Source organism: Thermothelomyces thermophilus, chromosome 7 (genome assembly GCF_000226095.1).
Source record: "Thermothelomyces thermophilus ATCC 42464 chromosome 7, complete sequence".
Classification (NCBI taxonomy): Eukaryota; Fungi; Ascomycota; class Sordariomycetes; order Sordariales; family Chaetomiaceae; genus Thermothelomyces; species Thermothelomyces thermophilus.
In genome coordinates, this window is record NC_016478.1 from 481,893 (window position 1) to 496,172 (window position 14,280).

At 56.8% G+C, this 14,280-nt stretch overlaps 5 protein-coding genes across 5 annotated transcripts; 3 read left to right on the forward strand and 2 right to left on the reverse strand.

The window, feature by feature from the left end:
* Positions 1–247: 247 nt before the first annotated feature.
* MYCTH_85534 (uncharacterized protein) lies at positions 248–2,630 on the forward strand (the record flags this gene model as incomplete). The annotated part of the gene is made up of 4 exons (XM_003666514.1): positions 248–327; positions 393–556; positions 612–2,378; positions 2,455–2,630. The coding sequence occupies 4 exons, from the start codon at positions 248–250 to the stop codon at positions 2,628–2,630; spliced, it is 2,187 nt and encodes a 728-aa protein (XP_003666562.1).
* A 396-nt stretch (positions 2,631–3,026) lies between these two features.
* MYCTH_2311354 (uncharacterized protein) lies at positions 3,027–6,006 on the reverse strand. The gene is made up of 4 exons (XM_003666515.1): positions 5,593–6,006; positions 5,254–5,490; positions 4,669–5,189; positions 3,027–4,609 (listed from the first exon to the last, which is right to left on the reverse strand). Exons 1-4 carry the CDS (start codon positions 5,816–5,818, stop codon positions 3,038–3,040), a joined length of 2,556 nt encoding a protein of 851 aa, XP_003666563.1. The 5' UTR covers positions 5,819–6,006; the 3' UTR covers positions 3,027–3,037.
* Positions 6,007–6,547: 541 nt separating this feature from the next.
* Positions 6,548–7,839, forward strand: MYCTH_2311356 (uncharacterized protein). The gene has a single exon (XM_003666516.1). It carries the CDS (start codon positions 6,802–6,804, stop codon positions 7,645–7,647), a length of 846 nt encoding a protein of 281 aa, XP_003666564.1. The 5' UTR covers positions 6,548–6,801; the 3' UTR covers positions 7,648–7,839.
* Positions 7,840–8,130: 291 nt separating this feature from the next.
* On the reverse strand, positions 8,131–10,959 carry MYCTH_112686 (uncharacterized protein). The gene is made up of 3 exons (XM_003666517.1): positions 10,775–10,959; positions 9,872–10,552; positions 8,131–9,577 (listed from the first exon to the last, which is right to left on the reverse strand). The coding sequence occupies exons 1-3, from the start codon at positions 10,840–10,842 to the stop codon at positions 8,380–8,382; spliced, it is 1,947 nt and encodes a 648-aa protein (XP_003666565.1). The 5' UTR covers positions 10,843–10,959; the 3' UTR covers positions 8,131–8,379.
* A 270-nt stretch (positions 10,960–11,229) lies between these two features.
* Positions 11,230–13,802, forward strand: MYCTH_2135843 (uncharacterized protein). The gene is made up of 6 exons (XM_003666518.1): positions 11,230–12,354; positions 12,432–12,474; positions 12,537–12,577; positions 12,652–12,803; positions 12,910–13,035; positions 13,129–13,802. Exons 1-6 carry the CDS (start codon positions 12,291–12,293, stop codon positions 13,555–13,557), a joined length of 855 nt encoding a protein of 284 aa, XP_003666566.1. The 5' UTR covers positions 11,230–12,290; the 3' UTR covers positions 13,558–13,802.
* Positions 13,803–14,280: the final 478 nt, after the last annotated feature.

Genomic DNA, 14,280 nt, shown 5'->3' on the forward strand with positions numbered 1-14,280 from the left:
CGAACGCGACTCCGGGCGTCCCCGTCTCCCGGGCCGAATGAAGTAAACAACAAAGGGCGCACGATTCCATTTGTCTGCATACGATTGTCGACAGCTGTTTGGCCCAAAACTCGGGCCATTTGGATACCCACTCCGAGCTCCAGCGCGTGCGCATTTTCCGAACCGCCTTTTTTGTCCTTAGCTTGAGCCCTGTCGCCCGTCGCGTCTCGGCTGCAAGAATTCCGCCAACACCGCCAACACCGCCGTCATGGCGCCCCGACCGTCCCTGGCGCGTCGCACCCTCGCGCCACAGGGTGAACATATCTACGAGCTCGGGGTAGTGGGGAGGTACGTCATCGGGATGTGTTCAAGCTTACGGGACTGGCCGACGATGATCGCTGACGCCGTCGCAGGAAAACCGGCGTGACTGTCCCAGACTCAGGTGTCCGCGACGAACATGGAATGGAACCGATCGAGAACCTCTTCTCGTCACCCGGCAAGTCCGACAACGAGGATCAGCAGGAGGAAGGGTCAGACGGGCATGGGAGCGGCGAGGAGGCAATGGACATCACTACAAGTACGGGCGCGGCAGGACACGGTCAAAGATCCTCCGGTCACTAACCGTGCTACAGCATCTGGAATCGGTCCGGCGGCGATGATCAACGGTCATGGGAATAGGTTGCCCGTGCCGCTCTCGCGCGTCCGCTCGCCAGCAAAGACGCTGCTCAACTCCCCCGCCCAGCGCAACCGCTTCCTTGCACGCAACTCGTCGTCGCCCGCCCGCGGTGCCGCCGTTAGAACCGACGACTTCAGGTTTAGTAGCCAGCCCACGGGCGACCAAGCCTCAACCAAGCGCCGGCTCGACTTTCAGAGCGTCGCAAACGGAGGCCCGCACTCACTGTCGCGGCCGCAAGCTCATGGCCATCGCCCGCAGCCCCTGCAGCATGACGAGGAGGAAGGAGAAGGGGAACAAAGCGATCATGGCAGGGAAGATGACGAAGTTAATAACTTTGTAGAGGAATCTATGGCCATGCTGAACGACGGCGACGACTATGACAACCCCCCGGAACCAGATCCAGCGCAGAATGAGGCAGAAGAGGAGGAAGAAGACGGTTCAGCAGCGGAGGACGAGACTGAGGATCCCCCTGCTCCCGCCCCGAAAAAGAGACAGGGCCGACCACCGAAACAGAAGCAAACCGCAGCAGCGAGGGCTGCAAAACCCCGGAAGAAGACTGCACAACCTGTTGCGGAAGAGGAGGACGGGGAGGACCAACAAGACGACGAGGAACACCCAGAGGGGGAGGAAGAGGAGGAAGAGGAGGAGGAGGAGGAGCAGGAACCAACACCGAAGCCGCAGAAGCCGACGCCAGGGAGGCGCGGCAGGCCCCCAAAGGCCGGCAAACCTTCAGCTCCCCCCGCGCAGGCTCCTCCCCGTGGTGCCAAGAAGCGCCGCTCGCTGGATCAAGAAGGGGCGGCAGAGGAACCGTCGTCCGAGCCCAAGCCAAAGCGTCCGCGCGCGTCTGCGGCGCCCAATGCCGAGAAGCCGGCCCCTAAGAAGGCAGCCGCTCCGGCCAGGAAGACCCCCGAGCCCCCGGCGGCCGCCGCGCCGAAGCCCAGAGGCCGCAGGCGCAGATCATCCGTCGAGCCGGGCGACGTCTCCCAGGTTGCCGTCGCCCGCCGCCCACCTCTCCCCAAGTCCCGCGGCCTGCTCATCAGCCGCCGCGAAGTCCCCGGCGACCCCAACTCGTCCATGCACCGGACGCGGTCCGGACGCACCTCGTTCAAGCCGCTCGCGTGGTGGCGCAATGAGCGCGTCGAGTTCGACAAGGATGAGGCCGAGGACGCCTTCGTCGGGCGCAAGCACAAGGGCAAGTTTGTGTTGCCCAGCGTCAAGGAGGTGTACAGGGTGGACGAGCCGGAGCCGGAGATGCGGGCTAGATCTCGCCGGGGTGGCAAGAAGGCGCCCGGAAGGGGAGGCAGGAGGCGGAGTAGCGGCGGCGGCGGCGGCGATTTCGATGACGAAGATTACGGACCCGCCGAACCGTGGGAGCTAGACCCGGGGACGGTCACGGGTGAGGTGGTTGTCTGGCAGCCGGAGTACGAATACCAGCCGCCGGCGCCCAACGACCTCGTCAGCGTCATGGACAAGCAGCTCGCCATCAGCTCCGCGGCGATCAAGACGACCGAGGTGGTGGGCGGCGAGTTCCGGTACGCAAAGGTGTTTAGTGAGGGGTTCATCGGCGCCGGCGTGGTCGACCTGCCGCCGGGAGCCGTCAAGCGGCTCAAGAATTCCCGCAAGGTCTTCATGATCTTCTTCATGCACGTTGGGCGGGTGCGGGTAACCGTTCAGGAGACGAGTTTCCGCATCAGCAAGGGCGGGATGTTCATCGTGCCCAGATGTAAGTCGCTCTTCCTGTTCTTGCAAGGCCTCGGCTCACCACCCACCTGTACGATGCTGACCGGTGCTCCCCCCAGACAACGAATACACAATAGAGAATGACTACGACCAGCCGGCCCGCATCTTCTTCGCCCAGGGGCAGGAAGTAGCGGTAAGTCCGCCGCCGGAGCAAGAAGCGGCCGAGGAAGACCAGGATGCGGATGAGGAGGTCGAGGTGAGCGAAGGGGAGGAGGTGGGCAGTGGGGAGGAATAGGGGACGAGCACACTCAAACCCTCGAAACACGCGCAGGCCGATGTGTAAGTTGTCAGGAGTACAACGTCATTTCTGGAGGAGTAATTTGCGCTTGTTTTTGTGTCCTGCCAGGGACGGGTATGGCCCTCATACTGGGCGAATTGTGAGGGGGTTGGTAACCCATGACAACCCTGGCTCACTGATGAATCGAAGTGCCAAGTTTTCGTTCACACGTGGAAACTTTTTGAGACCACACGGTGGGAATAAGATCGCGTGGTCATCCCATCGAACCCTGGATAGAATACGAATTGAGAAGGGTATCCCGCGTGACTCTGAACGACACTACACACAAGTATGCTTCATTATCTCGAACATCCCTCGCACTGTTTGCATGAGAAGAAGGTAAGTGATTCCGAATTGCTCCACTCTCATGCCTCCTCAGCGAGAACCTCCTTCAGCACGGCCATCTCTTTCTCATATGCTGCAATCTTCTGCTGACTGCTCTGGAGTTTCGCCAGCAGATAATTGACCCGGTCCTCAGCCTGGTAAGATTGCGAGGGCAAGCTTCCAAGCAAGCTGAGTTCCCCCTCGGCCTTGTCAATATTCTTAGCCTCAATCTTTGCCAGTTCACTCAAGACCGCCAGATCCATACGGGCCCTGACCACGGCGTCCTCGAGCAACCTCTTAAAGGCAGCTTGATAGACGGGCTTGCCGGCTCGAATGGTGGAGGGACGGCCGTGGTGCGACTTGACCGTGATGAGCTCGGCATTGGAGAGGCTCTCAATGGCAGCCTCGGCATTGCTGGCGCCGGGGGTGGTGGACGAGGAGAAGGTGCTGGACAGCAATACCTCGTTGTAGCGGAGGCTCTCCTTGGTGGCGATCTCCTTGATTAGATACCAGGCCTGCTCGGTCGACCACTTCCTTTCGCGTTCATTGGCGCCCTTGTTGGTGAGCAGAAACATGCGCAGAATCTCGGACGCGCTCTGCTCGATGATATCCGAGACGGCCTTCTTGGGGCTCTGCCCAAGCTTGAGTCTGCGGGCAAGGACTTGCAAGTCGGTCAAGCGACCGCCCAGGGCGTCAATGCATTGGTCGAGCTCCTGTAGATCCTTCCGGAGTTGGCTTCCCGTAACGGCCGGTGGGTTTCCGTTTTCTTCTTTCTTTCCAGGCTCATCCAGTTCCAGTTGCGACACAACAAAGTGTTTTGCAACATCGGGAGTCAGATCGCCGAGTGTGATCTGGTGAAACATGCGATCGGGAAGCGACTTTGAAAGCGACTTGGAATAGGAAGTGTCGGTGGTCAGGAAGATGACGTGGGCTATACTGGACTGCACCAGGGCGGCAGCCCACTCTGAGATCTTGTCGTAGATGATGCCTTTCTCATCGCTCTTGTGCAGGAAGTTGTCGATCACGACGACGGGGCGCCTTTCGGGGTGGGCCTCGAGGTACGCGTCGTCCGTAAGGGCTGCGTCCTTATCGTCTTTCTTCCTGCCTGCGAGAGCCACGTCTTTGAGAGCGCCGGCGGTTGTCTGGAGGATTTTTGCGATTTGTGATTCGAGGGTCTCGGAGAAGCCTGTCTTGACACCTGTAGTGCCTTGGATCGCAAGATCGATCATGCTGCTCAAATTGTTGGCCCAGGAAAAGACAGGCCGATACCCGACCTGGTTGGCAAGCTTTCGGATGGTCCCCGCCTCCCCACGAGCTTCCACCACCTGTCTGCAGTCGACTAGGAGCACGTCGCGCCGTCCCGCGAGCACCTGGTCCATGATGAGTTCTCGGCTGCCAGAACCACGCGGTCCATGCACAACGATAAATGTCTCGACGGTCTCGAGCAGGGCATTCTGTAACGAGTCAATCAGATCTTTCCGATGTGCGAACAAGGCACTGAGGCCTGCGTCGTCATCTTTGTGCTTGCGGAACGTGAAGATATCCCAGGTCTGCCGCTTCAACCATTTGTAGAATCTACTGTTGGTGATCTCGAATGACTTTTGGACATGAATCTGCGCCAAAGTCAGCGACAAGATTCAGGTAGGTCCCGCAGTCAGATTCACGGGCACACCTTGACGAAGAATTCGCGAATAGGATCAAAGACGGCCACTGTGAAGGCGGCCAGGAAGGCAGCAACTATGGGTATGACGATTCGCGGATGACTCGTGATCCAGTTCCAGATGTGGTGCGGCTTCACCCGTTGTTCGTACGATAACCGCAGGCGGGTCGCGGTCCTGCTGCCCTCCTCTTGGAGAACGAAACCATGCACACAGCTTCGGGCCAGAATAGCGTCTCGGACCAAGACAAAGTCGACATAGGCAAACCTGGGCAAGACCTTGGAGTCCGAGGGCTGAGAAATGATGTCGGATATCTTCCCATATCGGCGAAACAGGCTGTAAAGGGATTCCTGCGACAGTTCGGCTGGCAGTTCCGAGTCCTTGGCCGGTACAAACTCGACCTTGAGTCGGCTTTTTGGCAGCCGATGCAGGTCCTCTAGCCAGGGCCGTCCGAGCACAAGACGCGCCTTGATGCTGCGGAAAGGGTTGAACCAGGGCTTGATGGGCTTGTTTTCGAGTGACCTCACCAATTCATCTGGAAAGCTGGTAAGAATAGTGCCACCGAGGTACGAGCCCGGGTATCTCTCGGGCATGAATACCTTCTATTTCAGCAGCAGACATGTTGTCAGGGTAGGTGAACTTGACGTAGGCCCCTCCTTCCTTGAGCCGGGGAATAATCTCGGTAACCTTGATCGGGGCAGTTCTTGGAATCGCCCGCTTTACAAGACCGATAGGGTTGAGGAAGCTCAACGAAGCATTGTTGAATCGCTCGAGGATGTCGCTGGTCTCCCAAGCTCTCATGAGCAGTACGGACGTGAGCTTCAAGGGAAAGATGTCTAGCAGCGTCAGTCAATATTGACTTTGAATCAGGAGCGAGTCACAAAAAAAGAAGGGGGAGGAGGAGGAAAGAAAAATTCGCCAATTGCTAGAGGGCTTACTATCGAAGAAGAGGATGGACTCCTTGGGGTGCGTGTCAATATGGCCGGTCTTGCCACTGCCAGCGGCTCCCGACGTGCTCTCCCATCTTCTGGCAGGACACCTCCATGGGCTCAGTCCTGCGGCCACGAGGGACTGGTATCTGAATGCAGAGGCTGCCGTGGCCAGGAATGGCGGTGCTGAGCCATTCCGGGCTAGTGGCCGAAGCGGAACACGCCCCGGTGTCATTGCTTCATGGCAGGGCGGATGAGACGAGTTCCAGGTGTTTCTCTCGCTTCTTTCGGTGCTTTTGAGCGATCTGGCGAGAGATTCCCAGGGGATGCCTGAGGTGAGTTATGTGCAGACGGGAAAGAACGAGCCGCCTGTCCCCGATGAGGTCATCGCTGACCACTGATCTCCGCCTAAATGGACTAGGCACTAGTCAACCGAAAGCAGACCCCTCGCTCTCTTTGCACTCTTAAATCCTATAGTACGTAAAATTTCGTTCCTATTACTTTCTGAATGTTTTTTTTGTTGGCCTAATTTTCTTTTTTTTCTTGTACCCAGCTTTAGTCTGTAGCTCTCGGGTGAATAGCCGGTCGGTTGTTCTCCAGTGTTGATATTATATACAACTCAACTCCTGTCAGCAAGCAACTTACGAAGTTGCCGGCGTTTCAAACAAGCACAAGGAAAGGAAGAAAGAGAGGGAGAGGGAGGGAAGGGGCAATGTAAAAGCGATAAGAGAGTGAGGTACTTAAAGAGGTAAACAGATGTTTGATGAAGTTCAATAGGGCCGCATCTTTCTTAGCCTTTTTTCCGTTTGTGACCGGCGATAGACATTGAGCTGCTTCGTGTCCTGCTCAGCAACGATCCGTACTTACCCGATTTTGGGCTCGAACGACCACTAACTGTGCAATGGCTGGCCCACAATCCAGCCAACCAACAATGTCAAGCCGCGGCGCCCCACTGCTGCGTGCGCTGCGGGCATTGCCAGGCGCCCTGTCTCGCCGATCGGGAATATCTTATCGGCCGCTTGCAGCTGCAGGGGCCTTCGACATCCCCAGACCACACGACAGTTGGCGCAACGCTCTATCAAGCTGGACAGCGACGTGCCCCTCATTTTCCTCACGTTCCCCTCACTTGAGCAGTTCTCTGAACCATCCAACTTCTGTTAAGAATAACGACTCACATTTCCAGAGCACAAGGAACCCGCAGAACTCGAAGTCGTCAGCATGGGCTGGTTTTGGCGGTCCTCCCCGTCGGTCAAAACCGAGGGTTCAAGCAGTGTTCCGCCTGCAACCTCGACCACTCCGAGCTCGTCCGTAGCAGAAACACCACCGCAGGCCAAGGCAGCACCATCTGGGCCAGAGTCCAGCCCAGGTGACCGCGAAATAGCCATGTTCATGGACATGCTCATGAAGGACGCCCAGTCCTCCTCCTCCGCCCAACACAAAACACCACCGCCGCCGCCACCGCCGTCGTCATTGCCGTCGTCGTTGCCGTCGCAAGCCTCTTCAGATTCCAAATCGACACGCTCCTCCTGGCTCCCATGGGCATCCACCAAGCCCGCGGCCGAACCTGCCGCGGAACAAGCCCAGCCCCCGCGGAGGAAGACACGCTCTCCCCAGTCGCTCGCCATGTCCGAGCACGTCCTCCCCACCACCATGTCCTGCCGCGACGCCTTCGACTACGCCTGGCACTGCCACACGCCCGGGTCGCAGTGGAACGCCGTCTACCGGTACGGCTCGGTGCGCACCTGCTCCGAGCTGTGGGACGACTTCTGGTTCTGCATGCGCACCAAGTCCTACCCGCCCGAGCTGCGGGCCGAGGCCATCCGCGAGCACTACCGCGCCAAGGAGGAGGCCAAGTACGGCGGCGGCAAGCCCAGCAGCGAGGACGTCTGGGAGAGCCGCGAGGAGAGGGTGCCGCCGGGCACCGCGTTCAAGAAGAGCTTTGACCCGCCCATTGTGGACGATGCCGAGTTCCAGAGGGTTGATGCCGAGAGGAGGAGGCGAATTCGGGAGGCGATCGGGATAGAAGGGAGGGACGGCGGTGGTAGTGAGAAGAAAGGGGAGTGATGGATCTTAAAAAAATGGTGGTCGAGTCTCTACCTATCTAGCGTGTTAAGTCACACGGTTGATAAAGCATTCTTCGGCAACTAGATGCCCAATCGCAAAATTTTGATTCCCCCCCCCCCCTTCAGAGGTAAACCTTCTTCACACCCGTGTCATTCTCCTTCAATCTCATCGAGCACACGACTTATATACATACGCTGCCGAATTTTTCAAGATCCCGCCCGCTTTCTCCTAGAAAACCTACCAACCGCCAAAAGCATACAGCTTAGTAACGATAGTATTCCCATTCCCGTGTTTTCTCAGTTTTCTTCGTCAGTGCCGATTTGGGCGATTTCGAGAGAATTCGCCAGTCGGGAGTATCAGGTACAAAAACGTGAATTCCAGAAAGTTAACAAGAACGAAGTCTAGAATGGAGCCTCGCAAGTCAAATACATGTAGGGGACATGGAACTACACACAGTCACATGGAGCAAATCATCAACCAAGGCGAATGAATGTCTTGAAGAATTCCTTTAATTCATCGAAAGGAAAACGGGAATCGTAACTAAAGTACAGCCCATGCAGCCTCCCTTTTCCCCCTTTATCATGATCATCAAAGAAAAACCAGATCTAGGAGTTAACCCATTCCCGATAATCCGCATCCCAAGAGAGAGAGCATCTGGCATCTCGCCGACACGGATTTAATCTACTAGCGCAAAGAAAAGCAGAAACGCCGGCCCTCATGTTAACCACCCGTTTAGTCAACCTCCTCAACGGTAGGGCCGTCGTTGTCGTTGCTAGCACCACCAGCGCCGGGGAAGCCACCAGGAGCGGCACCGGGCATGCCGCCGGGCATGCCGCCAGCGCCAGCACCGTAGAACTTCATCATGATGGGATTGGCGATGCTCTCAAGCTCCTTCTGGTGCTCCTCATACTCCTCGCGAGTGGCCTGCTGGTTGTCGTCGAGCCAGGAAACGATCTTGTCGATCTCGGACTTGAGCTTCTCCTTCTCAGACGCGTCGAGCTTCTCATCAACCTTGGAGTCGTTGAGAGTGTTGCGCAGCGAGTAGGCGTACGACTCAAGGGCGTTCTTGGCAGAGACACGGGCAGCCTCGGCCTCATCCTCCGCCTTGAACTTCTCGGCCTCGGCAAGCATGCGCTCGATCTCCTCCTTCGACAGGCGGCCCTTGTCGTTGGTAATGACGATCTTGTTCGTCTTGCCGGTGCCCTTCTCCAGAGCGGAGACGTTCATGATACCGTTGGCATCAAGGTCGAAGGTAACCTCGATCTGGGGAACACCACGAGGGGCGGGCGGAATGCCAGTAAGCTCGAACTTGCCCAGCAGGTTGTTGTCCTTGGTGCGCTGGCGCTCGCCCTCATAGACCTGGATGAGCACACCGGGCTGGTTGTCGGAGAAGGTCGAGAAGACCTCGGACTTCTTGGTGGGGATGGTGGTGTTGCGGGGGATAAGCTTGGTCATCATGCCACCAGCAGTCTCGATACCGAGCGACAGCGGAGCGACATCGAGCAGGAGAATCTCGTTGGTCGACTTGGACGTGGTGTCGCCAGAGAGAATGGCGGCCTGAACGGCGGCACCGTAGGCAACAGCCTCATCAGGGTTGATCGACTTGTTGGGCTCCTTGCCGTTGAAGTAGTCGCTGATCAGCTTCTGGATGCGAGGGATACGAGTCGAGCCACCAACGAGCACGATCTCGTGGACCTGAGACTTGTCGATCTTGGCATCCGTCAGGACACGGTCAACGGGCTGGAGAGTCGAGCGGAAGAGGTCCTGGCACAGCTCCTCGAAGCGAGCACGGGTGATGGACGTGTAGAAGTCGATACCCTCGTAGAGAGAGTCGATCTCAATCGAGGTCTGGGCAGACGACGAGAGAGTGCGCTTGGCACGCTCGCAAGCGGTGCGGAGACGCCGCAGCGCACGGGCGTTGGTGGAGAGACTGGAAACAATGTTAGTACCAATTTTTCCATGATACTCCCGACTGGCGAATTCTCTCGAAATCGCCTAAATCTGCACTCGGAAGACATGTGCATTGACTGCAGTGCAGTGAAATGGGAAGGAGCGAAGGGGGGAAGCAATATATGCAGCGAAGTGGACCCAGACAGGGAAAAGGGGAAAAGTGGAAAAGGGGAACCAAAACACCGGGAAAAGGTATCACGTACTGCCAACACCGTTAGCAACAATTCCTCAAAACACGATCAACGGGCTCAAAAACGGGTGAAAAACACTAACCTCTTTGCGGTGTTTCCTTTTGAACTCAGCTATGAAATGATTCACGAGACGGTTGTCGAAGTCCTCACCACCCAGGTGGGTGTCGCCGGCAGTGGACTTGACCTCGAAGATACCCTCCTCGATGGTGAGGAGGGAGACATCGAAGGTACCGCCGCCAAGATCGAAGATGAGGACGTTGCGCTCACCATCGGCCTTCTTGTCGAGACCGTAGGCAATGGCGGCAGCAGTGGGCTCGTTGATGATGCGGAGGACGTTGAGGCCGGCAATGAGACCGGCGTCCTTGGTGGCCTGCCTCTGGCTGTCGTTGAAGTAGGCGGGGACGGTGATGACAGCGTTGGTGACGGTGCCACCGAGGTAGGACTCGGCAGTCTCGCGCATCTTGGTCAGGACCATGGAGGAGATCTCCTCGGGGGTGAAGACCTTGGTCTCGCCCTTGAACTCGACCTCGATGACGGGCTTGCCATTGCGCTCAATGACCTTGAAGGGGAAGTGCTTCATATCGGCCTGAACCTCGGGGTCGGTGAACTTGCGACCAATCAGGCGCTTGGCGTCAAAGACGGTGTTGTGAGGGTTCATGGCGACCTGGTTCTTGGCAGCATCACCGATGAGGCGCTCGGTGTCTGTGAAGGCGACGAAGGACGGAGTTGTCCGGTTGCCCTGGTCATTGGCGATGATTTCGCACCTGTTAACAAACAAGGGTTAGTGTCATGTCGTCGGCAATGCTAGCCATGTCGACAAGATCGCGGGGCCAACCCGACCCCAGCAACCAGGGACCAATTGGTGCGATCGATCGAGCATGCGGGGTGACGTATGACAGATCCGACCACGCCGACTCGATCCGGGTTGCGAGGGGTGCTGAGAAGGAGCGATCTATGTCGAAGACTTCTCGAAGGTCTCAACTTACCGGTCCTCACGGAAAACACCCACGCACGAGTAGGTCGTGCCCAAATCAATACCGACGGCGGGAGCCATCTTGTGTGTTCGCAATCTGAAAGGGAATGAAAATCAAATACAGAGTTGCGGAACGCTCGTTGAATTTCCCAGAAGAAAAGATGGGAATTAGAAAGTGATTTGAAAATCGAGTCTGTGAATTGAGAGTGTGGAAGTGGAAGGAGGGGCAGAAGAGCTTTCAGAATTTAACTGCAGGTTGACTTTGGTCGCAGTTTCCACGACCTTCGGTGGGTTTCTCCAACCCCACTACTGGGAGGTACAGCAAGATACTTCTCGATTGGCATGGCAACCTCGCGCAAACCCTACATCCCTCCACGCAGCCCTGGAAACTTCCACCAGGCTCTTGCAGCAGCGGGTGCTCCTTGTTGGGCATCTTTGTGTTTCCAAGCCCTTAGAACGTTAGGTACGCAGCCCAGCAGGTCATCCGGTTCGATCGCCGTCGCTGTGCACAGACCCTTACCTTTCCATGGCCTTGGAAGAAAACTCACGACCTCAGAATCAAACGGGCTGGAGAGAAGTGCTTGACAAGTTTTCTCGCGTGTTCTCCCAGCTTTGCAGTAACAGAGAGGGAGAGAAATCCCCATGCCCAAGCAACGAGTGCCTGGTTCTAGAACGCCTCGGTTCGTGGGGTAGCAAAAATGCGCAGATGGCGGTTTCAGGACAATCATACACAACTCTTACGTCGACCACAGAGTCTCAATCATAGAATCGTTCCCAGTAGCGACCCTATTTCCACCAAGTGCTACTGTACAAGGCGCTGGATTTACCGACGACACGGGCCTGAGGCACAGCGGTCGCAAGGGGGCACGCTTTGCGTGGCGCTGCTGCATGAATCACAACTTGTACCCCAAAGTACTGGGCCAAGACCCACTGGCGATCTCGCAGCGTCATGGGCGGGCTTTTATTGCAGTTTTGGGTGCCTGAAGCACAGCCCTCGAGAAAATCTTTTTGTCTCTTGATTCGCTTCGCCAGGATGCCCAATGCGTCATGCATGGCTTCTTGTAGGCTAGTACCAAGCTGCTTCAGGCGAACTGCACCCTGAGATCAACCCCGTCTCATTCTTTCTGCGAGAGCTATTCGCCCCGGACGAAGACGTGGAAGCCTGCGGAAGCCCTTTCAATGTTCCCCGCCACCGCCAGTGTCATGAAGTCATGCAAGCAGGAGCGATAAGATAAGGCTTAGTTGCCCCGCACTCACCGCTGCCCCTGAACAAACTTTGGGCGGGCGAGGCGGGGCATGGAGGGGAACTCAAGTTGCTGAGGGGCAGAATTACCAGATTGTTGAACGAACTTGTTCATCTGTGCTGTTGATTCCAAGATGTGAATATTCCTCAAAAGAAAAAAAATCCGTCAACAAAAGCACTTCATAAATTGGCTATCACTGGCTGATTGTACTTTTTTTTCCTCGTAGAAAGAAACGAAAACGGAAACGAATCGAAAGCCAATTTGCCGAGATAACTGTTGCCCGCTATGCTGATCAAAGAGAGCTTTGCCGACGTGCAGACCACCGCCAATGGCAAAGAGAGCTCGATGAGTATGCCCGGCTCAGATCTTGAGGCCCGATATGTGTGACTTCTATAGAGACTGTAGCTAATGAAAAGCGCTATCAAGGAATTTTTGTGTTCCACCCGACCATCCCCGGATATCCCAACGCGTGAGTGGCCCATTGGACCGCGATGCTGGTTAGGCATCAGTCGACTTACGCCGTCCGAGCAGTCGCTTCCCAGGAGTCGTCCTCTTCAGCGAGATTTACCAGGGTGAGACGACGACCCTTTCCCGGCAGGGCTGCGGCCGACGGCTTACCGTAGATGGCGGGTCGGTGGCGGCATAGTGACGGGCCCTGTTGCTCGGTTTGCGAGGCAGATCGCGGGCCAGGGCTACATTGTCGCAGCTCCCAGCAGCTACCATGATTTTACCGGCCCCGAACCCCTGGCGTACGACGTGCCGGGAACAGACCAGGGAAACAAGTGGAAGATAACCAAGGTCTGCTGGCAGACGCATGATCCCTTACCGCTGTCCGCAACGTTGGCAACGACGCGAGAAGCTGACAAGATCTGCCCGCCCTTTGTTTCTTTTCTCTTCTCTCTAGACCCTCGAATCCTACGATGAAGACTCCAACCGAACGGTCGATTACCTTCTCTCCCTGCCCACCTGCACCGGCCGTATCGGCGCGACCGGCATGTGCCTAGGCGGACACCTCGCCTTGCGCGCCAGTGTATGTCCCCTTCTCCCCCCTCTTCTTCTTACTTCTTCTCTTCTGCCTCTTCGCACGCCCGAGCTAACTTAACCCTTGCTTTTCCCCCCCAAGCTCGATCCCCGAATCACCGCCTCGGTCTGCTACTTCCCGACCGACATCCACACGCGCACGCTGGGACCCTATACGGCGCCCAACTCGTCGGCGACCGCCCCCTCGCCCGACAGCCCGCACACGATCGACCAGCTGTCGCGCATCCGCGGCGAGGTGGCGCTCATCTTCGGCGTCAAGGACACGCACGTGCCCGACGCCGGGCGCGACCTGATCCGGCTCAAGATGCGCGAGGCCGGCGTCACCTTCAGCTTCCACGAGTTCGCCTGGGCCCAGCACGCCTTCATCCGCGACGAGCTCAGCAAGGGCCGCTACGACCCCGCCGTGAGCAAGGCCTGCTTCGAGGTGCTCCTCGAGCTGTTTGGCCGCGTGCTCAGGACCGAGCTCGGGGAGAAGGACGGCGGCCCGCAGGAGATCGAGCATGTTTGCTGAGAGCCCGGGAAACTGACATCCGGACTTAATTAACCCCTCCCCTAACTTCTGCGGGTTGGACAACAGGAACTTGCTCACCGGTGCATGAACCGGCAAGAACCCCAAGTTGGTGCCTCCACCATTGAGGCTTCGCCAGGCGTTCCGGGAGGTGGCCCAACGCAACGAGTTGTTATCATGCAAAGAAGTGTTGCATGGGGATCAACTCAAGTCCCAATACAATGAAAAGACCCGATGTTACCGACTCCAAATAAACGCCGAGGAAACTGTAGCCTCGGTAACGTGCACTTGCTAGAAAGTCCATGACATGCTTGCCGTTGCTATTGCCTGGTGTAATGCGTGTTTCCAGCATTTCAGCTGTCTGTATTGCCATCTTCATTGCCTGTTACCCTTGCGGGTATTCGCTGATAAGTTATTGTTTTTTTTAACCATGCCCTTGCTTGCGACTCGAAAAAGTACGGAAGGAAAATCCTGTGACGGCAAGGAACTCGACCAGGCACGTGTTATCACATCATGCTGGTACTACACAGGCCGAGCTAACAACCTCGAATTGTTTTGGGGAAACAGTTTCTCAAGCTCTATTCCACTTTTGAGGTTCATGTCTATAAACCTAGAGTGGCCAGCCATCGCTTGTTCGTAAACTAATATTCCGTAACACGGCGGAGTCAAGTGCCTACCCGCTCCACCCGACCTCTCATCCAACATCTCTAACAAAACATCACCACC

Excerpts from the sequence above, each read along its gene's own strand:
- MYCTH_2311356 (XM_003666516.1), top strand. The coding sequence starts at position 6,802 with ATGGGCTGGTTTTGGCGGTCCTCCCCGTCGGTCAAAACCGAGGGTTCA.
- MYCTH_2135843 (XM_003666518.1), top strand. The coding sequence starts at position 12,291 with ATGCTGATCAAAGAGAGCTTTGCCGACGTGCAGACCACCGCCAATGGC. Across the intron at positions 12,355-12,431 it reads TGGCAAAGAGAGCTCGATGA|GAATTTTTGTGTTCCACCCG; the intron begins GTATGCCCGGCT and ends AGCGCTATCAAG. Across the intron at positions 12,804-12,909 it reads ACAAGTGGAAGATAACCAAG|ACCCTCGAATCCTACGATGA; the intron begins GTCTGCTGGCAG and ends TCTTCTCTCTAG.
- MYCTH_2311354 (XM_003666515.1), bottom strand. The coding sequence starts at position 5,818 with ATGACACCGGGGCGTGTTCCGCTTCGGCCACTAGCCCGGAATGGCTCA. Across the intron at positions 5,491-5,592 it reads GTCCATCCTCTTCTTCGATA|ACATCTTTCCCTTGAAGCTC; the intron begins GTAAGCCCTCTA and ends TGACGCTGCTAG. Across the intron at positions 4,610-4,668 it reads TTCGCGAATTCTTCGTCAAG|ATTCATGTCCAAAAGTCATT; the intron begins GTGTGCCCGTGA and ends ACTTTGGCGCAG.
- MYCTH_112686 (XM_003666517.1), bottom strand. The coding sequence starts at position 10,842 with ATGGCTCCCGCCGTCGGTATTGATTTGGGCACGACCTACTCGTGCGTG. Across the intron at positions 10,553-10,774 it reads GGTGTTTTCCGTGAGGACCG|GTGCGAAATCATCGCCAATG; the intron begins GTAAGTTGAGAC and ends GTTTGTTAACAG. Across the intron at positions 9,578-9,871 it reads AAAAGGAAACACCGCAAAGA|TCTCTCCACCAACGCCCGTG; the intron begins GGTTAGTGTTTT and ends CATTGTTTCCAG.